The sequence below is a fragment of the Anabas testudineus genome, chromosome 4 (genome assembly GCF_900324465.2).
Source record: "Anabas testudineus chromosome 4, fAnaTes1.2, whole genome shotgun sequence".
Lineage (NCBI taxonomy): Eukaryota > Metazoa > Chordata > Actinopteri > Anabantiformes > Anabantidae > Anabas > Anabas testudineus.
In genome coordinates this window covers 6,158,381-6,184,344 of record NC_046613.1, presented here as the reverse complement: position 1 = coordinate 6,184,344, position 25,964 = coordinate 6,158,381, and the positions used below count along the sequence as shown (strand labels likewise).

General features: G+C 41.8%; 2 protein-coding genes across 2 annotated transcripts; both read left to right on the top strand.

Annotated features, from left to right (window-relative positions):
• Positions 1 to 130: 130 nt before the first annotated feature.
• LOC113152777 (proteasome subunit beta type-11-like) lies at positions 131 to 2,587 on the top strand. Its single transcript, XM_026346209.1, has one exon. It carries the CDS (start codon positions 521 to 523, stop codon positions 1,685 to 1,687), a length of 1,167 nt encoding a protein of 388 aa, XP_026201994.1. The 5' UTR covers positions 131 to 520; the 3' UTR covers positions 1,688 to 2,587.
• A 2,035-nt stretch (positions 2,588 to 4,622) lies between these two features.
• LOC113152433 (cadherin-24) lies at positions 4,623 to 24,816 on the top strand. The gene is made up of 14 exons (XM_026345684.1): positions 4,623 to 5,261; positions 8,356 to 9,179; positions 13,151 to 13,445; positions 14,985 to 15,104; positions 15,447 to 15,614; positions 18,245 to 18,426; positions 19,108 to 19,364; positions 19,472 to 19,608; positions 19,760 to 19,881; positions 21,827 to 21,944; positions 22,075 to 22,383; positions 22,528 to 22,720; positions 22,850 to 23,249; positions 23,953 to 24,816. The coding sequence occupies exons 2-14, from the start codon at positions 8,532 to 8,534 to the stop codon at positions 24,814 to 24,816; spliced, it is 3,813 nt and encodes a 1,270-aa protein (XP_026201469.1). The 5' UTR covers positions 4,623 to 5,261; positions 8,356 to 8,531.
• Positions 24,817 to 25,964: the final 1,148 nt, after the last annotated feature.

Here is a 25,964-nt window from a genome sequence, read left to right as displayed (position 1 = left end):
GGCTACCTACTGTACAGTCCCTCAAAGTTGGTTTAATTTACTCTGCTGTGTGACAAAAATGCTGTTTGATTCATTATATTTCTGATTCTATTAGGGAACTTTCCATGGGAGTGATGCATCAAAGCACAGAGTGTAACTTAATTTGATGTGCTCGAGCTTTGCCATCGCCCTCCGTACTCTTTGGCCTACACCCACACAAGACTTTGAAGAAATCTGATCTGAAAAACAACCTGATATCACAGCCAAAATTAATTACCCATGGGCTACTGACTGAGTATGCTTCAAAGTCAAGGAATGAGGCTTCAGTGTCTGTTGCTGATGGGTCATTTTAGATGACCAAATGTAGACGCAGCATTCTTGTCTATATAAAGGGTGACAGCTGCTTAAAAAGACATATTACTTCAACAGCTCCAGAAGACATACAACCTTTATCAGACTATTGACTACTGACATTCATATCTTAACTGGACTTCATTAGAGACTCTATTTTTTTAATTGGGAAAAAAATTAATACTTTTTCATGGCTTTACAGGACCTATGCAATTTTCAGGACATCTTTCAGGACAATATAACCAACAAATGTTCTCTGGTGCCTTTTAGGAAGAAAACAGGCTTTGACTATAGGAGTGATTTGCCCTTTAGTAACAGCACAAGTCTGTTTAATTTTTACATACCGGATACAGAGTACCTAGATGAAGGTCCAATACAGTTTGGGCAAATTAGTACTATCCAGAGCTCCAACACCATCCCCTCTGAGGACTCCATCCTACCATCTAACTTATTACCCACAAGTCTTCCTTTTGCTTCTTCTCAGTCCGTCCCTCTGCCCTTTCCCATGTCTCATGGTACCACCACCCTGGCTTTCATGTTTCAGGGTGGTGTATTGGCCGCAGCAGACACTCGTTCCAGTTGCTCTGGGCTCGTGGCGTGCCCAGCCTCCCAGAAAATCCTGCCCATTCACAGTCACCTCGTAGGCACTACGTCGGGTACCTCAGCAGACTGTGCTCTTTGGAAACGGATTCTGTCTCGAGAACTGAGGCTTTACCAACTCCGCCACGGCCGGCGGTTGTCCACAAACGGAGCTGCCAAACTGCTTTCTCACATGCTTCATCCATTCAAGGGAACCGAGCTGTGTGTAGCTGCCACGTTGTGTGGGTGGGATGGAGGAGAGGTAGATGAAGGCCATGATGGTGAAGATGCAGAAATTGATCTTGGTGGTTGCACAGACACAACAAAGACTCTGGGAAAGTCTGGAGAGACCTGCCTTGATAAGAGCTCTCTGGCAAAGGCAAATTCTCAAAGCAGTTCTTCAACTCGCTGTGATCAACAGTTTTTCGCCAGAAAGAAGAGGGGCATTTCTGGACCCAGCCTGTGTTATGTGTGCAGTGATGGTACTCTTCTGCAGGGAACACTCTTCTCTGTGGGCTCGGGATCCCCCTATGCCTACTCAATTTTGGACCAAGGAGTTAAATGGGGACTGACAGTGGATGAGGCCACATCAATAGCCAGAGAGGCTGTGTACAGAGCCACACACAGGGATGCATACTCAGGAAACAATGTAGACATCTATCACATCTCCTCAAAAGGATGGACTCGTAGGAGCAGGGAGGATTTGAAAGAAGAATATTACAGAGAGAAGGAAAGACAAGAGAGAAGGATGAGACAGGACGCGACTTTGTCTGACTAAAGACATGAAACAAACAAAAATGGCAAGAGAAAAGAAAGGCAAACATCGGGGAGTATTTTGGAGAGACATGATGGCATCTTTCTGCAGCAGATACTAAATTAATGAACAGGACAGGCAGTTGCATCCTCCGGGCTATTTCTCAAGTGATTTGGGCATGCATATCGTTCCCTCTAATAAACAGCTGATGTTTTGTTTGCGCTGATGATAAAATGTATTCTAACAGAGCGCTGCCGGCTGGCATTTTGATTTAGATGTTAAAAACATCATGAATCATTTCAAGTATGTGAGATAATTACTACCTACTGGTGCTTGTGTTTGAACCACATAAACAGAAGAAAGAAGAAAAAGGGACCACAATGAATAGTTCAAAATATTTAACTGTCTGGAGGCTGATGGCCGTAATGTACCGCCGTGTATAATAGAACAAATTTAGCTGTGCTAAGGAGTTGAAAAGTGATTTGTGTCTGCTGTCAGAATACTTCTGAAGTTACTCTGCCGCTTCAATAAATTAATGAATATATGGAGTTTTGCTGAACTAGCCTGTTCATTCCGTATTAGCAGCTTGGTAGTAAATTAAGCATACCAGTAATTATTGAAGTGACGATGAGTCTGCAAAGGATATTAAGGCAAAGGTGGAGAGTTGTTCGCCCCAATCCACTCTGCCTCTTTGAATTTAAGCGAAGACAGCCACAGTATGCTAGTGAAAGGTTTCGAGGGCAACACAATATACCATATGGGAGTAGTTTTATTAAATATGGATTATGCTACATGTCAAAATATTGGAGTGGTTAATGTTGTGTTTTATATGCAGATGTGATAAGCTCATTTCTTGCAGCTTCCTGTATAGTTTTTAATGGATAATGCATTCATGTGTGTGCAGCGTGTATGTCCATGTGTTATTAGCTGTATAAAATAAATTAAAGGCAGGATTGCGTGACCATGCTCAGCTCCATCTCCAGCGCAACACCAGACAGTGGAGCGTCTTCTCAAACCTGCACTAGTACAGAATGATTGACTGCTGCTGTGAGCGTAAGTGGGGAAAGCCTCCCTTCCTCCCCGTCCTCATCCATAATTCTCATCTTCGTATGTTCATTAACGACAGAATTACTGAGTGACAGACAAACAAAAAACAAGTGGAAACCAAATGGGTGGTCCAGATATTTAAAGCTTGCAGGGACAGCGAATGAGAACGAACAAGCACAGCATTGTGATTTTAATCAAAGCTTTGAGTCTGCAACACGAACTGGACTGGAGTGCTCTCTTCTTAGTTTTTATTCAATTTCTCAACTCCTCACATTCAAACTACAAGTGAAATGTCAAAACTTTCGAAACACATGACCCTATCAGCCTGAAATTTGCCAAAAATTGACTGTCTCCTCTCACAGTTTGCACTCATGTCATGTTTTCCACTTGCAAATCAGTCTCTGCGTGCTCTCAAATCCTGACTCACAGATTGATTAGTGCTTGGCTTGCTTTTGAGCTTGTGCAGTATAGCTCTGGCGTGAGCAGCTGGGTACAACGGATCTAAGAACAGACATTAGGGTTGCAGGTTTTCTGTCTAGTCACACTAGTCTCACTACCACATAGTCACGAAACACAACTCAAGAAGGATAAAGAAACAGCGACATGAAAACAAGACTGCATCCGGTAGAAGAACGATATGTTTTATAGAGCTGAGACATTTAAAGCATGTAAAAGGTTGTTTTCATCCAGAGATCCAAATCCTGTTTTGTTCAAAATTAAAAATATAAAGAGACGCTTAAAGCAATTAATCATCCCACGCCATGAAGACACAACGATGGAACTGTGGGTTAGTGTATAGACCACCTAAACCAAATCCAACACTTGACAGGAACCTTTATCCTCTACCATGTCAGGATTAAGCTTTCAGTGACTTTTATCCATCTTTGTTGTCTCTCCAACATCACACATATGAATAGAATTCTTGAACATAATTGATTAATATGGTTTTAATCAGTCCACTACCGTTTCTATGGGTCACACGTTAGATTTAGCACATCTGGCTTTGCTCCCACTCACTTGTCTATACTTAATTCTAGTTTTAGGACTGTGCTGTCTGCCCCCTTTTCTAAGCTATGTATTCCATTAAGTTCTTGTTTTTTGGCAGTCTGCTGTGCGATCTAACAGTGCCACTAACACCAGCAGTTTTCCTATGTCACCTCCCACCACTGAGGAACTAGGTGGTCATTTTAACAGTACTTGTGTAGCAATCTTAGACACTATTGTCCCTCTGAGACAAAGAATTTAAACTTAGCCCAGCCCTGGTTTAATGAACACAGCTCCAGCTCTGAAGTGCATGTGTAGGAAGCCACCGAAGAAAGTTAACTTTAAGAGACTACATGTATAAGTATCATACTGCAGGAATCCAGATCGCCTTATTTCTCTGATCTCACGTCTCAGTCTCAATAGAACTCCAGACATTTAGTCCATGTAATTCAATATGCCACCAGCCCCTCTGCCAGGCATGAGATTGAATCATCCTTTGAAAAATATGAGGAATTTCACAAGTGCTTTCCTAATAAATTCTCTCTTATTAACACCTTGCCAGAGGAAGCCCACCTCAGTACGAACCTTGAAGTCCCTTCTCAAAACTCACTTTAACGGGCAGGCATTATCATGTTAGCAAGGTAACACTTGCTGCAAGCACCTTTTATTTACAGACTGAATTGTTCTTGTTTCTCAATTTATACGCACTGTACCAGTGGTTTTCTTTTGTCCAGTTCCATTGTGCTATATTGTTAATAATAAAAAATCTGCGTGCTAAGACTTAATATGAACCTTAAACAAACTGCAGAAATGTAATTTATATCTAATTGTTAACATTTGTTTTTGATTGTTAAATAAATCTTTCATTTCCAAGTCAAAACACATCATCGATCTATTGAACCCACTCAGGAAAAAGGTTCTATGAAAGCAGAAATAACAGGGCAACTACAGACCCGTTTTATCAAGTGGGAGAAGACCAGGCTAGTTGTGAAATTTCATTTTTGTTGCATCGTTGATTTAATTTTCTGGTCCAGCTTCGGGGTGGGAACCGCTGGAAGAAAAAAAAAGCAAACTTCTTGGACATCATTATGCAGACTGGCTATATTTAAGGAGATTAGAAAAACACTGCATTGCTTCAAGGAAATGATCGCACAAACACAAAATACTGAGGGCTTAAATGGGGCTGTCGAGAAAACCCGCAATAACCGTCATGAATAGAAACCAAAGCTGTGTTTGTGGACACATTTGAGCAGATCAAACTATAATGGCAATGTCGGCCAGCTTGGGCACATGTGTGGTAGGCTACTCTACGCAAAAATAGTAGGCTTTTAGAGGGACTACTGTTTTTAAGAGACAGTAAAAAACTAATGGAGAGAGGAAAGAGAGAGAGAGAGAGAGGCAGAGACTGAGGGAGGGAGAGGGAGGGACGGGGTGCAGAGACACGGAGACTGGGCTAAGTGGACAGACCTCACGTTGAGCTCAGATGAACCTCGGCATCCTTTCCCACGTTGGATCATTTCAGCTCCGTTAAACAAGGCGAGCACCGGAGCAGAGCTGCACACGCACGGTAAGCCCTGTTCTCCTCCATAAGATGACTTTTTATTTTATTTTTATTTTTTTATTTATTTTAATCTTCACGATTCACTAGTTTATTTAAGTGATGCCTCTCACCAACGCGCGGACGTGCCAAGTTTCCGCTGCACCGTTCAGCTTTCGTGTGTTTTCATTTCGGGCTCTTTTGGTGTCCAACTGTGTCTCTGTCAGTTTGAAGCCGCTTCTCGGAAATAACGAGCAGGAACGAACCTTTCGGCATCACTCACGCACAAACACGAGCAGATGTTCGGGCTCCTGAGGTGAACTAGCGCCGGGCTGAGAGGAGGTTGTGCGCCGGGCTGTGCACAGATGGCGGACCGTGTCCCGCTTCCTGGCACGGCAGCGCGCGCGCGCGTGTGTGTGTGTGTGCGCCCGTGCGCCATCTGTGCTCGCGGTACACACTCACCTGCCGCGTGCACCTTTCACACGTCGGGTGGTGGGCGGGGCTTGGAGGGGCACGCTCGCGCTCCGGCGGGGTCGCTGGACAGCCCACAGGTATTTGTTTATTTGTTTATTTATTATTTTTTTAATATTTAATATTCGTTATAATAGTTGCTCCAAAGTGCGTGAATCCCATTAACACTAACAAGTCTCAGGTGACGCTCGGGGCAGTTTAGTGTTTTCTCTAGTGGATATGCTAATGAGCGGGCCACACGTGAGCGCGCGCTTGTGTGCGTGACCAGGCGGAAGCGGTGCGAGAAATCAAACAATATATTTATAAACGTGTGTGATTCTGTGTTTACAATTCAGTGTCACCGAGGAAAATATTTCCAACTCTCTCAGCACAGCATCTTGTGAGCACAGAGGCGTTTAAACGGGACAAATAAGTACATGGCTGCTCAGTGGCTCAGCACGGTGATTGTGCTGTGGTGTCACTCAGGGTTAAGCTGTCTGAGTGTCGAGCCCTGACAATAATGAGGTGACTGATACGCTCAGTGCAGTGGACCTCTCTCATCGCTCGACTTGTTTGGAAAGACTTAGGAGATTTGTGCGTGTGTGCCGTGCGCTGAGCTGGGGAGAGGCTGCGAGGATGGATGAGAGCTCCATGAGGGTTAGGACCAACGGCAGGAGCAGAGAACAGCTAGAGATGCTCAAATGGCACAGAATCTGTTCATGTCCTGGTCGTTTAAGCCAGCCAGGCCAACCCCCCCTCCTCCTCATCTCAGTGTACTTCCACCACAACCATCACCACCCCCTCCTCTGCCATCCTTTTTCTGCCAGCATCTCCCATTTTCCCTATGTAAAAGGCCTGAGATGCACAGGCTATTTTTAACAAAAATGAAATACCCTTGTTGCAGTGAAGCGTCTCGTTGCAGAGTGAAGTGAGACTGAAACAGCGATTTGTAATTTAGAGCTATGTCACCACTCATCATTCCATTCGGAGCCGGCAACAGCAAATCGCCCTCACGCTTTCATCGTCTATCCCTGCCTTACATTTCACACACATCTAATATGCACTTATAGTCTAAAGACTTCAAACAACAGTGAATGACATGTACTGCCGGCAACATGGTTTTGGAGCAAAGCTGGCAGAGAGAAGTGTAAGCTCTGTCTGCTAATGCACAATAGCTGAGCAAGACAAAAAAAAAAAAAAAAGTGTTTGGAAAGAAGCACGCCTTGTAGTTTGCCTGATTTAAGATGATGCCAAACAGATGCAGATGCTGAACACGAAGCATTACATATGGATGACTTGGTGTAATTGGTGTGCAAAATGAAACGCCAAAAAAAATCAAGGATGAATTTCCTTTTGAGAAAACAATGACGTAAACAGTGTAGAAATGACTTAATATTTCTTAGGATCACACGCTCAAATTGAATCTGCTCTCAAGCTTACTTTTTAGAAAGTAGGTCAGTATCTGGAAGGAAAATGAACATTGGTTTCATTTTCATGTGTCCTTCTTCTCAAATGTAGCATATCAATTTGGATATATCACAAAATGCTATGGCTCATATTATATAGTGCCATCAAAGGCTTGTGCATTACTATAGGCCCACTCTGTGCTTATTTGCATCTAAATTAACAAAAGCATGTTTCACTTTAGTTATTTAGTGAGATGAGGCTGGAGGATTTAGGTTTATCAGTGTGCACTGTGTCATTTAAATGTTCTTTACTGATTATTTGCGTCACACAGCAGGTTGTGCCGACAAATTCCCAGCTTTTTTATTTTTATTTTAGCATTTTAACCCTTAAGTCTTGCTGCACACGCTATTTAAATTGATTTGAAGGCCGTGTCCCTGTGCGCCAGTGACTCATGCACAGTCGCACTGCATGCACGTGGTTGATAATGCGTCTCTCCATGCGTGCATAAAGTTGAAAACAGATGTCAGAAAATTCCTGTTGGTTACAGGAAAATCGCGAAGCAGAGTGATGGATGCACGTGGGATGTGGATGGAAACACTGTGCTCCTGTTAAGCTGCTGACACTTCTCGGTGCGTCAAGTTTCGAAGATCAATGGCCCCGATCTGACTCAAATACTAACGAAACTCAGATCATTAAACTTTTGGGAAATGAGGACAAGTCATTGATTAAATTATTTATGAGTCTAATTAATCTCTTTAGGGGAACTTCTTTCACTACTGGCCATTGAGGCATGGGGAGACCATCTTTAGGGTTGACATCAATCAACTGATGTTCAGGCAATTATGTGTGACAAGGAACAGTAAAGTACCTGAGCTCCACCTCATCGGCAGGACCTCGGGCACCAAATTAATTGAAAAATTTTAAGACCACACTTAACTCTCTGAGAATGTCTTAGTGATCAATAAAGGGACTGAAACACAACAGCATTGAGAATAATATGACTAACAGGTACAAAGGTAATTTCTTATCAGACCGTAATGTTCATAATTTCTTTTTTTACGGCAGTTTGCAGACAGCTCAGATTAAAACAGAGCTGTTTAACCAAAAGTGAAAAATTCTAACCACAAATTTGTCTCAAAAGTTCTTATTCTTTTTATAGGACAAGTTACATGTCAACGTCTTTGTCTTTTCACTACTGTATCTTGAAGCATTTGCTTCCCGTTTTAATGAATACAGTGAAGATCACACTAATTATGTGTCCTCGCAGGTGATCCTGTGCAGCATGTGTACAGCACTGGGAAATGGGAGAGAAGATTGGTTAAACAAAGATATGCTGGAAGAGGAAGAAGACGGTAAAAGAACAAGATGGACCACAATGAAATCCTGCATCTGACCAGCCATTCAGTCATTCTTTGAAACAAACGGATCAGTGACCCCCCAGCGATGGCAGCACACATAGTGCTTCTCTTTCTTTTATTAAGTAAAGGAGAAAGAAATGCCATTTCGGTGGCTGCTGGCCTTTCAGAGGAAGATCAGGACTTGCCAGAAATGTCAAGCAAAGAACAAGTTTTACCTCCTCCAAAGTCCACGAACAACTTTTTTGTGAGTATCAAAGAATTGGAAAGCCAGCTCCTGAATAAAAAGGATGATAAAAGAACTCTGCCAAATGTGGCTCTTAAACTAAGTGACAGAGAACCGAAGGATTCTGACTCTAAGAACATAGCAAAGAAAACAGTCGTACTTAAACACCCTGAATCTGCTGCCAAATCCCTGATAGCTAAACATAGCCCTGAACTCATGCTGAACCACAAGAAAAGGAGCAATTTGACTAATGGAGAGGTTCAAGGTGTAATTAATGATCACAGTCGAGCACCGAGTTCAGAAGAGGAGTTTGCTCTCCAGCCTGAGCTCCACTTGGAGACAGGTGTCAGTGACGTTGTGCCTAAGAGGACAAGGGGAGGCTCTAAGTGGGTCAAGGAGTCTGAAGACGATCGGTCGGGGCCTCGCTCTCGCTGCCGGAGGAGCTGGCTCTGGAACCAGTTCTTTGTGATCGAGGAGTACAGAGGGCCGGAGCCTGTGCTTATTGGACGGGTAAGCTGTTGTCACAACCAGTCAGCGTGCACATGTAAGTCATCTGTTTCTAGCTGTGTGGAGTTATATTTCTGATAAGGCTGGAGAATAAGAAAAAGATTGCAAGCACATAAAATACATTTTGTTGACAAATCAGAATTATGAAAATAATAATTCGATTTAACAAAAAGTCTATCACATCCTACACATGCATTTATTTACAAGTTTGCTATAATGCACAAAAGGCTTTGAATAAATTTCCCTGCTTTGCACTTTCACAGCTCACAAACCCTCGAACTTGATCTTATTGGTTATAGCACCGAGGGAAGCAAAACCGCAGTCCCACGTAAACAGTCTATAAAGTTTAAACAGTTTTGAGTTACACACCTGTTTTATGAATCCTTAATTAAATTCTGTTATGTAAGTAAATCTGCACTTTATAGAGGTGTTGCTCTTTCAAAACATCAGGTTGGCTTTTTTAGCTGTATCATTCCCTCCTTTTTTGTTTTTGAGTTTGAATTCAATTAACTGATAGCTAAGTAGGGTATGAAGCAGGTCATGCTGAAATTTAAAGGTTCATATTTTATTTAACATTTTAAGCAAAGCCAAATGACAATAGTAAAAATAATACTCAATAATAATAATGATAATAATAACAATATTAATAATGCCAAACCTTTACAATATATAGAAGAAATCACAGCACAATCTGTCAACTCTGATATGAGACTTTCCCGTGGCTCCCACAGGCCTTTTCTGGACCCTCCCAAAAAGCCCCAGACAATCCTGAAAAGTATTCATCTTGTCAGTTCATAAATAGACCGGTTTTTTGGACCTGCACGCCCACCTACAGCCAGTCAGAACAATGTGGGCTCTGTGTGAGGGAAACCCTCAAGACAGAGGAGCTAAAATGAACCAGACAGGATGAAAAGAGGTGCTGCACAAACATACAAAGAAACCGTTTTTGGAATTGCAGATCATCCAGAATTATTTCAGTAGAGCCCCAGAATAAAAGCACATTGTGCATAATATGGCCTGTTTAAGAGCAGCAAATGCAGCTTTGTTGCACTGTACGTTTTTAAAAAACCACACAGGTCACCGCAGTTACTAACTAATTTAGCCAAAGTCTAAGAAAAAACGAATGCCCTGATTTATTAGCTTATGAGGTTGTAGGCATCATCATGGCAACATCAGCCATTTTTGCAGTTTTTACCTGAAACTGTTTATGATTGCTACTTTTAAAACATTGTTATCATTGATGCAACTTTAAAAGGCTTAGTTCACTACTGTTTAAACCGTGCTTATCTGGCAGAACACAGCGAGCTATGATCTATGAAGATCACTAAATGTTTTAGCAACCACAAGTAATCCAACTGGAGACAAAACAGACACTAAGAAATTACCTATTCTAATTTTCTCATTGGCAGGCAAACTTGAGAACACACAAAGCAGATATGCTACTGACATTGAGACAGGGCAGATGAGCTAATTATGGTACTTGAATCTTAGCGAACCTGCTAGTAAACATGCTGTGGACCAAACCCATTTTTCATTTTGTTTGCATAATAATATTAATCATTTCTCTACAAATTATAACGTGTGTGCTTGTAAGAAATCTCTTTCTGTGCTCAAAATGTTCCATCACACAGTGAGGAATGAGGCACAAAAAGCCCACACCAAATAATTGCAGTTTTGTGCAGCAGTCCCCCCACTTCCTGTGTCACACACTTGAGTCTTCACAGTCGCCACACCAGCAACCTTCAACTGCTCAGTGTCGCAACACGAAAAGTGTCTGAGATGATTTAAGCCACAGCACACCTGATCCATTCAGATCCCAGGGGTTTACTTGTAGCATTTCATAGTCAGGCGCTCCCCACTAATGCAGCTGCTGGCAGCTACAGTATACTCAGTGTAGGATTATATCAACTGTAACGCTAACAGGGAATGTTGCCAGCCACTTTGTAGCTAGCTGTATGCTTTATAATGACAGTCTAGATTGGATTCTTACCAGTGCAGTGTACACCTCATAAATGTTTAATCTTGCTCTCTGGTTGTTATTGATAGAGTCAGGGAGGAGTGTTAAAGCAATCAGTAGACACGTGAGAATGCTCATTCCTGTGCAAGCACAGTATTAATGTTGATATTTATGTAAACAGGCATCCCTGCATTGCAAAGGCTTGGAAGTGCTTTTTTCCTGAAAGGCAACTCAGTTTGTTTGCCAAAAATAGTTCAATGATGATGTCAAGCCCATTGCTGGTACAAAGTTTTAGGTGAGCTATCAACAGTTCCGATGATATGTGCGTCAACCCGTGTGAAAAAACGTAGCGTCTGGCAGGCAAAGAAAGCAGGTATAAACCTGGGGGTGGATGTACAGCCTGCGTGAGAGGAGGAGAAAATTCAGATTAGAGAGTAGGAGAGAAAGTGACAAAGGAACTGGAAGAGACGCTTTGTTTGTACGTGGTGGATACATTTCTTCCCCACGATGAGAGTGTTTTTCCATGCTGACTGAAGCACAGCAGGACTGAGCCAGCAATTAGCCAGTGAGGAGAGTAGGGCCGGATAGAAACAGAGAGGGAGGTGTGAGCGGAAGGGGGGTGGGGTGGTTTGAAGCGAGATAGGCACACACTCTGACAAAGATGTCTCTCGTGGTGAAGTGTGGGATCAAAATCGAAGCTAGCTTTAAGGAAGAAAAGAGTGAGAGGGATGTGGGTGTAGGGATAAATAAAAAACCCCGAGCCCCTTATCTAGCAATTTGTAGGGTGTTCTATCGCGAGTTTCTATAATCCGCAACTTCATCCTCCAACACATACACACCACGGCACATGCACAAAATGAACGCTAATCTTATATTTTCTCCCAGTCTCAGCACGCATTCTATACAGTGTGTGGACTGAACTCATCTGAACATGGAGCCATCATGCATTATGTTGGAATATACTGATGCTTTCAAGTATGCATCCGTTTCCAGCACAAATGCTTTGACTCTTTTTTTTTTAGGCAGTTTCATTTCTGTATGTCTGTGTCACACGATGTGCACAAATAAATGTCATGAAACAGAGTCTTGCAAACAAAAAAGCAAACAAAAAAAAAAATCCCATTTCAAATTGCCCTGGAAATTTGTGAGCAGTCATTGTTGCGGCTGAATTTTAAAATAAAAGCTTTAGTTCTCGTGAGTATCTAAGGTCCGCAGCAGAGTTTGTGAGTAAGCTTTGTGGATTATGAGCATGTGCGGATGTGCCTTAAGGGGGAGAGAGATGTGAAGGTTTCTGGTCAGAAAGCTAAGTATGATGAAGGCTGAGTAATCGCTTTAGCTTTCTATTTCTGTGTGTTTGGCCTTTTACCTATCTCTCCCACACTAATATCCTCTCTGCCATTAAATACTCAACCAGTATTCTGCACCAGAGAGCAAAACAGACATCCAAACGAGGGAGAGAGAGAGAGAGATGAATGAGAAATGTGAGCAGATGGGCATTCTGTGTAACCGAGGTAACTTGATGAAAAGAGAGCAGCACAAGGACTGGAAAAAGAGGTGGTTTAAAAGGTACGGGGAGGCAGATGGATTTACAAGAAGGGGAAAGAAGGGACAGATGGATAGTAGAGACAGGAAGATTTACAGATGGATACTGCCTGTCTTAGCAGAACGCATCTCTGAACATACATGTGGCACATTTGCAGGGCCACTGTCCACGTTGATGTGGTTTTGCCCATAACAATTCCCCCAGTGGCCTCTTTGGTCCAGTGAGTTAATTAGCTGAATGCATCAGCACTCCAATCCTGGTCCCATATGTATCTTTCACACCTGGTGCCGTTCATTTTAGATTCACAGAGCACATCCCATCTTAACGTAAATCACCCATCTAACAGTAATGTTTGCAGTACTTGCTAGACAAATAGCTGAGTGTTAATGAGCGACACCTGCATCAGCGGACTGTGATGTTGCCTGAAGGTAAAGTTAGTGTAACAGACTCTGTGTGTGTGTGTCTACTTTCCAGCTGCACACAGATATGGACAAAGGAGACGGCCAGACTAAGTACACGTTGGAGGGAGAGGGAGTGGGATCAGTGTTTGTTATTGATAGCAACACAGGTAACATACATGTAACAAAGTCTCTGGACCGGGAGGAGAAGGACCAGTACCGTCTCATTGCAACAGCTACAGACCGTCAGACTGGCCGAGCCTTGGAGCCGTCTTCTGAGTTCATCATCAGAGTGCAGGACATCAATGACAACCCTCCTGTCTTCCCCAGTGAACCGTATGTTGCCATGGTGCCAGAGATGTCCAACATAGGTACAGAGCATAAAACTACATTTAAGTGCTGCTCCACTAAAAATCTATCAAAAGGTGGCTTTAAATTTTTTGTCCTTCATGGAGAGCAGCGTTTGTGTAAAGCTTGAATTTACTGAATGCGTTTTATCTCCAGTGGATTTTAATTGCAACGTGTTTTCAAAAGCAAAGAGAGACCAAGGCTGTGTCTCAAATCTATATCCTGTTTAATAATACACCAATAGCCATATAACAATGTTTTTGGTCAGAAATGCTGCAAAATTGAAAAAAACAAAAGCTTGATATATCGCAAACATGTTTTATCTTGGCTGAGGTTGAAATGGTGCAATATCGATAAAAGCAAAATACAAAAGTGCAAAAGTGGGGAAAAAATGAGTCATGAAGCATGTGACGTAAACATCGCTGAAGAGATGAAACTAAGTGGCAGACGAAAACAGATCAGCGTAGCACAGTGAGCCGTCATTTTACAAATTCATACATGAAATAATATGAATGCCATATTTCCATATGGTTTACTGCAGAGTGGGCGGCACAGTGGTGGAGTGGTTAGCACTGTTGCCTCAACCCATATCCAGGCCGCGAGCCTTTCTGTGTGGAGTTTGCATGTTATCCCCGTGTTCTTCTGATACTCTGATTCCCTCCTACCATCCAAAGACATGTAGTTAGGTTAAATGGTGACCATAGATGTGAATGATTGTCTTTCTGTGTATGTCAGCGCTGTTATAAACTGGCTATCTGTCCAGACTGTACCCCGCCTATTACAGTTTGATGCTGGGAAAATCAGTCCCATCAGGTGTTTATCTTGACAAACAGGCACTGCATTTGGAAGGAGGCCATACTGAGAAGTAAATGAAAATCCCCATTTTGTACCATAGTTGCACAATAGTAATAATCCCATTTATAAAATGCAGAGAACTATAATGAGATTGGTAGGTATAAATATATATATATATATAAACAATGTGGACGCAGAGTCTATAGCGTTGCATTGAACTAAATGTTAACATCAGATGCTACCATACTCACAAAGCCCAAATGCTGATGTTCTGCAGGTAATGTTTAACATTGTCATCCTATTTTGATCTGTTAGCATGTGCTTGATGCTAAATGACATTTAGGAAATTATCAAAGTTTTTAAAAGTAATCCTGAGAGGACTGTGATAGGAGTTGAGATACAGTATATTTTGCCTGTATCTCTGAAGCTTTGCTAATTTGTAACGGGTAACACACTAACATCAGTTCATGGAGATTTCTCTACCTACCTCTGCAGCAGGACTTTCCAACATTCAAATTCTCATTATTCGAGAAATTCACTACTTGTGGCACAACTCCAGATATTACGGAAGTGTTTTTTTCAACAAGGAATCAGACTATAAAGAGGTTTTGAATACACCTGAATAGACAGCAGAGAAGTGGATTGTCTTTTTAATCCTGTAGATGTACCTGATATTTAAAAGATAGTTTTTTATGTAAACAGTTACCAGTATTAACTACTATGCATAGAAAGGGATCTTTAAACTGTGTTAACTCCTCTGTTCACAGGCACCTCCATAATCCAAGTCACAGCCAGAGACGCTGATGACCCAACATATGGAAACAGTGCCCGGCTGGTGTATGCTATTACTCAGGGCCAGGACTATTTCTCTGTGGATCCTCAGACAGGTCTGGCCTTCACCTGACATACATCATGCATCTTCTCAAAGCTGTTGACCATAACTTGCCTGTCCAGCTGACGATTCCCCTTAAAACAGTACATCCCAGTGGTGCTGTTAGACATCATATGTTGCATCCTAGCCACCACATGTCTAGTGTGGTGGATAAGAATATTTTACATTTTCCACATTTTACAAGGTCCGTGGCCTGGAGTCATATGTTTTCCAGTGTCCTAATTCGAAAATGTATGCATCTGACTCCCCTTGATGCTAATTTCGAGAGACGTTATGTCACTGTGAAATCTGTTGCTGTTGTGATTTTTGGTCCACTTCCTGCTCTCCTCTCCACCAGGCGTCCTGCGCACTGCAGTCCCTGACATGGACAGAGAGACTCAGGATGAATATCTGGTTGTCCTTCAGGCCAAAGACATGGGGGGACACCTGGGTGGATTGTCAGGGACTACAACAGTCACTGTGAAGTTGAGTGATGTCAACGACAACCCCCCTCACTTCAGACGGAGTAAGCACTGCTGTTATCAGATCACCACTTACCTGGTGGCTGCTTTCAATATCTGTAGCTTTAGAATATGTGTGTGCGTGTCTGTGTGTAGAGATTAAAATGATGAAACATCTTGTAATGGCATTTGTGACAGCAGTCTGATATTTCTTGCCTCCTTTTGGTCCCTTGACAGGTTCAAGATAAGATATAAGCTCAAAAGTAGCTAACCAGCTTGTCAGTCCAGTGTCTTCCTCTTTTATTTCACGCACTCGTCCTAATCATAGTTTTTGACATGATTTGCAATAATATAACCTTCGCCAAAATGACTGGCATTAACATTCACATAAACACGCCCGTTCAGTCCCTGAGGTTTAAATGGACTGCAGCTTGACGTAGAAGAGTGAAAGATCATGTCCGCTCTTTCTTATCCAAGCTTTTCCCTGTTCCACACTATTAATATTTCATCTTAAAGTTCACTGCTTTCTGCTTCAATAGACAGTAAAATCACTGCAGAATGTGTCTAACACTTTGAGACATATACTGCATTTCTCTATATACTACCTCTTCTCTATTTGCTGTTTCCCCGCTGTTCCCTACTTCTTCTTCTTCTTCCTGACAGTCTCTGGTTACTGTCTTTCATCTTAATGTTTAAACCGTTCCTTGTGTTGATATATTGTGCTGCAATACAGTACGTTATAGAGGCAATTTAATATTTCCAAATGCCAGCTGTGTTTTATTTATTTACTGATATCTGGATATAAATTCCCACCCTCTCAACATTACTCCAGGTGATTATTTTCTGTTTAACGATAACGTCGCCATTCAAGCCAACGGCTCATTTAGCATGTTCTTGAATACGAAGGGGGTGATGTTCAAACGTTGTTTATTACGTGGAGGATCAGAATGATTAACAATCAGCAAGGAGGACTTGCTCTGATTAAAATGAAGGCATTTCTCTGAATTTGCTGCTTATTGCCGTGCCGAATTGCAGGCACGCAGGGGTCTTGAAGCTCGGTGAATAAATGACATGAGTTGCCACACATCACCCGATGCATTTTATTGCCTCCTAAGTGAACAGACTGTAATCCAAGAAAAACAATAACAGATGAGCTCCTTAGTTCAATAAAGAAAACTCTTGGGGCATGTGACTATCAATTTAAAGCTTTACAGAGGTTTAGAGTGTGTAGTGGATGTTTGTAACATCGTGAGGAGATAAACAGAATTGATACCTATTTTGGTGTTGGATTAATTAATAATGGTGTTCACTATTGGTCTTTTGGTCTCGTCTCACCTTTCCTAGAACCCAAAATAACTTTAAATCGCCTAATCCAACAAACTAACAGATACTCTATTGTCAACAGGATTAACCCTATAAACAAGACAGCAACTCCTTTCACATGCACGTCTTTCCATTAGGCTGATGGAATCTGAACGTGTCTTTTCTGCGGTAAATGTTCATTAAATATATACTCCAAACACACTATTTTATAATAATAAGAAGTTAGGGGATTGAACGATGTCATATAAGTATTCAGCTAAGACATTTGTGAGTCACCTGACTTTGTTGGTCATTATTTGTGTGCAGTGGTTAACAGACAATTTTAGTGAGAGGCGGAGAGAGCTTGAGCAAGTGAGAGAGACAGGAAGTTGACACTAACTGATTGTAATGATCAGCTGTCCCACCATTTCATGACCTTTGACTGTATGTGTGTTAGGTTGTGATACTGCAGGTAAATGTATTTAGCATAAACCATAGGACAAATTTTCACCTAATGGTAGTGATAGGCTTCATCTCCTGGACACTAATCCCTACTACAAAATTTCCAGTATTTAGATGAATTTCAATCTGGACCCAAGGGGCAGTAGACCATGCCTCTACTAATCTAAATTCTAGTGCAGTAATAATTGCTTTTGGTCAGTAAAATGTTCACAAAATAATAAATAATATGTATCTCAGACTCCAAAGCATCAACAAATAGCTTGTTCTGTCAGTAAAACCAACAGATATTCAGTGGACATCAGAGAGTCTAATCACGTTCATCCAGCTCAAAACAAATAGAAAATGTCTACGAAGTCCTGTGTTACATTTGGGTTAAAATCATATGGGAACACAATTTAATAGTAGTATGAGGTATTCATGCGAGACAAAGGATGGTTTCTTATTGCTATTAAGATGCATCTTAAAGAACTCTCAAAGAGTTATTGGAATTTGAATTAAAATTGCAATTGTTTCCCTTCTCCTGACCGGCCAAAGCGACATCACCTCCTAAAACAATTCCAGAGTAAGTAACAGGACACAAAATTTACATTTCTCATTCTGTACGAAAATACATTCTAAAATTCAAAGCTAAAATGAGGCTTCAGAAGTCTGAGCACGTTGGAAGTGGGTATCTACCAAATGCTGTTTTTAATACAAAACTCCCTGTCTGTGCTGCTGTGCCGCAGTTCTGTAAATGAGAACTGTACATGGAAACAAACGGAGGGAATTTCATTGTGAAATGATATCTGAATGACACCTACTGTGCTTGATTTGACTAATTGTTGCACAGTCTGAGTACTGCGCATTTTATTCCCCATTACTTTTTTTTTCAATCATCAACATGCATTGCCAGTTTTCAGAGCTATCATATTCATTGTTTGTCTCTGTGCAGGTGCGTGGTCATTCTCTATATCTGAGCTAGCAGCACCAGGTGTGGAGGTGGGCCGTCTCACTGCCACTGATCCAGATCTGGGAGAAAATGCACAGCTGGAGTTTACAATCCTGGACACCGAGGAGGCTGAAATGTTCAATATAAGTAGAAGAGACAGAGAGGCTGTCATAGTGTTGAACAAGGTGAGACGCGTGTATACACACGGAGAGAAACTGTGTAAAGCAGCTTTAGTTTATTACTAACTAAGTGTTTAATAATTACAGAGGATTTGAAGCTATGTGTAGCTTAAATGGTCACATAATGAAAAAAGTATCTAATAGGCAGCATCCCCGGAGATTAAACAAATTTGCTTCAGCCTGGTACTGCAAATTAATTGTATTTAGTCAGTTAAACACTTCAGTACTCCTCTCAAATACCCTCCGTTGCTGACAGGTTCAGAGTCCCAGAGCTCTACTGAGAGCAATTAATGAGAAACAATGAACTAATAAGCAGCTGGTGAAAAATTGCCACTCATTTGAAGTGGGTAGGCCACGTGAAAGGCACCCAATGTGTCTTTTTACTTTTAAGGGTTTCAACAGCATTGGGTATTGAAGATAATTATTGCGAAGTGAAATCTTAATTGAAGAGGCCGTGGACTGTGAGGCTAGAAAAGAGCCTGATGAGTAATTACTCTAAAAATGTATAACATGGAGATAAAAGAAAGTTCAAAATGGAAGGCATGAGTTATATAGAGGTATGGAGAAAAGTGAGTATCTTACATGAATTATGAAGTATATGGTCAGAAATACACAGCACACATATATATGAATCATACATGAAAGGTCTTAAGTAAAGTGCAGCCTGTTTTCTTCTTCACCCAACAGCTACTGGACTATGAGACTCGCAATTCGTACACGTTCTCAGTGGAAGTTGCCAACCCTATAGTGGATGCCCGCTACCTAAGGAAAGGTCCCTTTAAGGACCAGGCAACAGTCCGGGTCATGGTGCTTAATGCTGATGAGCCGCCGCGATTCTCCCAGGCTCGGTACCATCTGGACGTGTCTGAGAACTGCCCTCCTGTCTGCTCCGTTGGCCGGGTCTACGCTGTGGACCCAGACACAGGACAGAGCACCAATATCAGGTGGTTGTCGCACCATCACTCCCTTATTTAGTCGCTCGCTCACTCAGGGCTCTCTTTACTATCTTTTTCCATCCCATTCTTGCTCGTGCCCTGTTTGTGCACCTCAGGTACTCCATCGATCCCCAGTCAGACCCAGAGGCTCTGTTCCGCATCGCCTCTGACACAGGCTTTATAAGCACAGTGATGGAGTTGGACCGCGAGCAGGAGCAGTGGCATAATATCACTGTCATCGCCACACAGAGGGGTATGTCAGCCCTTCTGCCCTCAGGCGCTATGAGCAGCAGACCTTACCAGAGTCATCTTTCACTGAAAACACCACCTGGAGTTTGGGAATACAAAGTGTGGAGTAAAAATGATAGAAATTCAGCATTAGTGTCAATTTCCTTTTCTTTCAGATAATCCAAATCTTGTGTCAAGGGTTGTGGTTGCCATAGAGACACTAGACCAGAATGACAATGCTCCAGAGTTGGACAGACAGTATACAACGTCTGTATGCGACTCCAGTGCCCCTGGCCAGGTCCGTACTTTTTGTTTTTTCTCTGATCTTACATTCAGCCTCAGATTATGCTCTCGTTTTTAGCCATTCTCTCTCAAGTTCTAGCATGCAGCTATTTTTGAAGTCATGTGCAGTTTGTTTCCTTATTCATTATAGACTTCACTTTTTTCCCCACTTTGTTGAAACCATAATGACAAATGGGAGTAATGGAGGCAAAGTCATCTCATGTTGTTTGCTTGTGTTTGTTTGCTATTTCCAAGTAGTATATAATAGATGAAAAAGCCAAACAGGCAGACATGATGGATATTAATAATGTAGGGGTTTGGTGTACACACACACAAACATTTCAAACATACAGTATATCTTATCAGGTTAAGTGACTGATAGATGCAAACTCACACATTTACAGAACTAAACGCTGCAGCTAGAACAAAACAAAGGGAAAAGGGGGTTAAAAATACATGGCAAATGGAAAAATACAACCACCGTTTCAAATCAACAACAAAACAGCTTGTTTGTGAATTAATTAAAATTTCAAATGATTATAGCACCTGCGTGTTTTTCAGAGTTGAAGGAAGATTTTTGTGGAATACTTTCATGCATCATCTTATGTGATCCACATAAACAAAGTTCAGTGTGTTCAGTTGCAGTGTGAGAGGTGATAAATGAGTCGACCTTGTCATAATTGGGTAGCACCTGAAGGTAGAGATCTTAGCCCTTTTTTCATACTCTGTTTTTTCTTATTGTAGTTTACTTTTGTGACTTTAGAATAGAATAAAATATCTTCAATGTATATGCAAATAAAGGCATAAAAAATAGTATTTAAAGTACATACATTTCACGAGTTGTTGCACATAGTCAGTGATGTTGCTGAGGTGCTTCGTTTGTTTCCCCTGAATGTTGCTGCTGGATCTGAGGAGGAAGCGTAATCTGAAGATGTCAGTGAGGGCAAAGAGTGGCAGATTATGTGCTGGCCAATGTTTATGAATCTCTGGAGAGCTGTCTTGTCTGCTGCTAGCTGGCGTACGACAATGTGATGAAAGATTCTCTCCGTGAATCAGTGACAGCAAGACGTGTTTATATTGCATGATATTACCAGTTGTTCATTCTCAGTTTGTTTGTTTCTTTGTTTGCTTGATGGATTCAAGTTGTTCAGTCTGTTTCTAACCTGGTTAGTAATCTCCTTAAGTTTTTGATCTATTTTGAAGTCCCAAGGTTCACAGTTAAAATAAAAACTGGTGCAAGCTATTCTGTGGGTTGCTTCAGGTGAGTAATGATTGTGAACTGATATTCATCCCAGGCACGCTTGCAGCCAACAATGTCTTGCAGCATGACCACTTCAGACTCCAGCATTTTAGTTTAGTGGCTATACAAGAAAAGGTCCCGCGGGAGCCTCGGTCTGTAGATGATGCTGAGTCTGAAGTTTTGGTATAGCTTATGTGTTGAGGGGACCCTGTCCTCCAATTAAATAATGTAAGGATCCTTATTCTTCTAAATTACATTAAAATAAACTAGAAAAAAATCTTGTTTTGTATTTTAGAAAAACTTCTGTCACAATAGAAGCCACCCTGGGTTTCACCAATACAATTACAAGAATCAGAATTAGCAGTAACATAGTACAGTAATTACAAAAAGAAGCAGTAACTCTGCATAATATCAGATATAGAGCTTGATATCATGAGTGAGTATGACTTTCTACTGTTAAACACAGCAGTTTGTGTCAACTTGTTTTCCTTATGACTTTAATTAATAATGACTGCTATTAATATAGCACATTCTTTCATTTTGACCATTTTGAGAGGTCTGAATGAGGTAAAATGGAGGGAAAATGAATCAGTCATACCATAGTATAACAATTCCGTGCAGAAGCAGGCTTTTTCTTGTTTTCCATCCTGTCAATTAGCTTAAAATCCCTGAGATTTACCTTGAGCACCATTGAAATAAAGCTCTGTTCTTTGTTCTGCAGGTGGTTCAGGTTCTGAGAGCCATCGACAGGGACCAGGGATGGCAGGAGACCCCGGTCCACTTCAGCATCCCTCCAGAGTCAAGCTCTGCCCTCAACCTCACCATGAGAGAAACTGGAGGTAGTACCATTTGGCTCTGTTGTCCCATTTAGTACGTGACACCAGCCAAAACTGGGGCACGCCTGTTGTGCACTGGCCGTGTTTGATATGCTTCTTTTTTTTTTTTCTTTTTTTTTTGCCACGTTATCAGGTGTGACAGCCAGCCTGGTGCTCCAGTCAGCCTTGGAGCCCCTTCCTGGCTTCTCCTCATCCCTACTCACCCTGTACGTGCCAGTTGTGCTGCGCGATGGAGCCTCGGGTCTGACCAACACTGGCACAGTTACTGTGACCATTTGTCCCTGTCTGCGAGGGGGCATGCAAACAGAGGATAGGGGGAGACAGAAGGACAAGAGATGGGAGAGACACATGGTTTGTCTGCCTGTGACTTCCACCTCTCCGTCCCTCATATTCAGCTTGGTCACCCTATTAGCCATGCTGGCATGTGTCACCACTCTGTTGGGTAGGTTTGGTCGGTTCTCTGAAGTCTCTGAATCACTATGAATATTTTTTTCATGACTTTATGAAAGATGTTGAACAGTTGTGTCAGGTTGCTTCTGCGATGTCTAAAGAGTACGTGGTCATGTGTCTCTTTTTTGCCCTTTAGTCGTGTGTGCACTCTCGCTGTCATTGCGCCATCAGAAGCGAGACTCCCACTCCCCCTTCGAGGAAGATGATGTCAGGGAGAACATCATATCCTACGATGATGAAGGGGGAGGGGAAGCAGACACCGCAGCTTTTGACATTACAGCGCTGCAGAGCATGCACAGGATGCAGCACATGCACAACAACAGGAACATGTGAGCTGTGTCCAAAAATTGCAAAAACTAAGTTCCTTGTGCTTTCTGTGATGGTTTATGGGAGTGTGTTTATGTTTGCATGTGACTTTGTGTTTCTGTGTTTTCTCTGACATTTATCTTTTGGCACAGATGGTACACCCAACAGAATCCGCCGAGGGCCAGGACGTGCAGCTGGAGTCGTAACCCGCACTCCAGCCTAGACCCTCAGCAGCGACCAGGCTCTGCTCCCCTCTATGGACGCCTGTGCTACGGCATCCACACTCTGCCTGTTGTTAGAGATTACCCAGCAGGGCCACTGGAGTCGGGTCTGCAGCTAACACAGCTGACCCATGGGCTTGTTGGAGGTCATATAGGCAATTCCCTCGTCATCCAGAAACAGAGCACCTTTGAGCCTGTGCTGCACTCTTCTGAGACGAGCCCTGGAAGTCATACAGCAGAACATATGAGGACGAAAAGCAAAATTACAGACAGAAATGAAGGCAGTGAACCAAAGGCTGCTGACACAAAACAGAATCAGGACCAGGCTAAGGTCAGACGATTTTAATAATGCCAGATAAACAATTGCTGAATATTGAAAAGAAAAGCTATAAAAACTTGAATTCATAAAATTAAGTTAATACCTGCTTATAAGAATGCATTGGGAAATGTAATCACTAGTGAACACTTAAAAATTAGAACCACTAGAACCAATTAGAAAAAGAACCACTACAATACAACAAATACCTGGTTAAACTCAGACACTAGATATATATAGTATAATAAGTTATACTGTAAATTTGTACAGATTACAATTGCTTTTATACATTATAACCAAGATTTTTTATTCTTTTTGTTTGTCTGATGGTAGATCAGTGGGTGAGGCTGTGGACCTCTGTAAAAGTAAATACGAGATTTAAAAAACATTAGACACCAAAATTCAAATACTCACACTTCCAAAAGAAAGAAAGAGAAGCTCAGATGAATGAAAGCATTTGATTCATCAACAGCTTGACAAAGGTTTCTGCAAATGTAAAAAAATTAATAATTTAAACCATATAAATTCAGATAGATTAATGTCAAATGGGATCAATTCAGTGATTTTTTTTAAGTTAGTGTACAGTAGTAATGAAATGTCACAGTTTTCTGTGCAGTTGCTTATAAATGTATTATACTGGCCTTTTTTTTGCTTCTCTACATTTAATGCCTACGTCTTTCTGAATCATCTAATGTCTCCTTCAAATCTTCTTTTACAGACAAACTCAACCCAATCAGAGTCGACACCAGGCAACAACATTGCAAATCTGACTTACAGTGACCCAAATGAATCTTCGTGCCAAAGTCACACCAACTCCACATCAAACCAGCAAGAGGGACGACCGGGGTCATCGCAAACTCAGAACAGCACTGGAGCCACCAGCTTCACAGTAGATGACATTGATACTGATTCCTCCATTCCCTCCCTTTCAGAACAAAATTATTCAAGCAGCAGTCAAATCAACACTGTAAACCCTCCTGTGTACCTGAAGGGAGACACATACAGCATTGTGGGCTCGCTGAATCCAAATAGCAGAGGGACGTGTATGAACGGGACTAGTGGCAGCGGGTTGTACCCAGCGGGAGTGCAGCTACTGAACACGTGCGGACTGCAGAAAAAGGATTTGACCGCGCATCCTTTGCCCTTACCAGGGGGGATGTTTGGCAACAACAGAGGCTGGGCGCTGGGGGCTGAGCCTGCGAGAACGATAGCCACCAACCCGCAGCCTCTCCACATGGAAGACCTCCTGAATTTCCGTCTGGATCAGGTCACCTTTGACCTGTCGCAGCCGCCCTATGACTCACTGCAGACTTATGAGTTTGAGGGCCGTGACTCAAGGGCTGAATCACTGAGCTCACTGGAGAGCGATGGGGAGAAGGATGATGGGAGAGTGGTGGGGGGGATGGAGGAGTTAAACCAGAAGTTTCAAAGGCTGCTGGAGATCATCCAGGAGAGGGAGAAAGAGAAGGAAAGAGGGGAGACGCGAGCAGCTGGAGGAGTTGAGACTGCACAGGCTACTCTCAGTGAGACCCATAAACAAACCGGGGACAAAGAAACTGAAAAGCAGAAATGGGATTTCTAGTGTGCAATAAAAGAAAAGTTTGGGAGGGAGAACTCACTTGACAGTGATAGATTTTAAACACAGCAGGGGTGGCAAAAATCAGCAGCTCTGACAGAATTGTTCTTGTTTTTCCCCCCTACCAGGAAAAATCCTGGAGGCTGACAGTATAGTGAAGATTTGTGCTGGAATCAGTGCACAGTGTATACACACCACTATGTTTAGAAAATGCATATGGAATCTGTCACTTTTCACACTCCTCTTGTAACTGATATTAATAATGCACTTGGCCTTTTAAAGCTAAAGTTATGAAAAATGTACTTTTTTAAAATATTGATTCTGTGCCCAGAAAGCCGCATTGTTAGAAAATGGGCCTCATTAAATATTGACTGAAATTTTGATATTTAATATTGATACTCTAATAGGGGCGCGCTCACCAGGAACCCGAGGAATTTTAATGCAACATTTGCATCTGAATTGGACAGTTTTAAAATCACAAAAGCGGCACGGTAATGTGAGTCTACACTGCCACATGATCACAGAGCCTCTTCTCTAACTGTATAAACTCATATTGTGTAGCTCTGTAGGAAGAGTACAACTGCAGCAAGTAGTCACCATTACAGTAGCAGAACCTGCTCACTATGCAATTGCACACAGTTAGAACTGATTAGATTGTCACTGTCAAACACTTGTGTACTCGTTGTGAAAGTACAGTAAATTATTATGCATATGTAGATAAATATCACCCTCGGCTTTATGGTTATTGCTCAAGAATGAACTGTTGCTGTTTCTTATTTTTAGAGGTTGTTTACACGCAGGAAATTAAGCATCTGATTTTCAGTTATTAAACAGTTGCAGACATAAGCGTACAATGTACAATATGTTCTGCATAATTTTCTCCCACACAAGATTATTTATAATTCACCATTCTGTTTGCTCGATTAGAATTATCTCCAAAGGCGTGTTTATCTTCCACCTTTTAAAGAGACAAAAGTAGGCAAAAGCCATTACACAGGGTGGCACACACAGGCATTGTTCTTGTGATGAGCCAAGAAAACAGAGGCACAAGCAAAATAATCATTTATTTTGAGGTTGTTTAATGTTATTCACGCAATCTGTCATTTGACAATGACTCATTTGTATGGCTATTTCAAAACTCATTTATTATTCAG

What these genes read in the sequence shown, in the direction of transcription:
- LOC113152777 (XM_026346209.1), top strand. Translation starts at nt 521, where the DNA reads ATGGCTTTACAGGACCTATGCAATTTTCAGGACATCTTTCAGGACAAT.
- LOC113152433 (XM_026345684.1), top strand. Translation starts at nt 8,532, where the DNA reads ATGGCAGCACACATAGTGCTTCTCTTTCTTTTATTAAGTAAAGGAGAA. An exon ending in CTGTCATAGTGTTGAACAAG is followed by an intron (nt 18,427 to 19,107) that starts GTGAGACGCGTG and finishes TTCACCCAACAG; the next exon opens with CTACTGGACTATGAGACTCG. An exon ending in AGAATCAGGACCAGGCTAAG is followed by an intron (nt 23,250 to 23,952) that starts GTCAGACGATTT and finishes CTTCTTTTACAG; the next exon opens with ACAAACTCAACCCAATCAGA.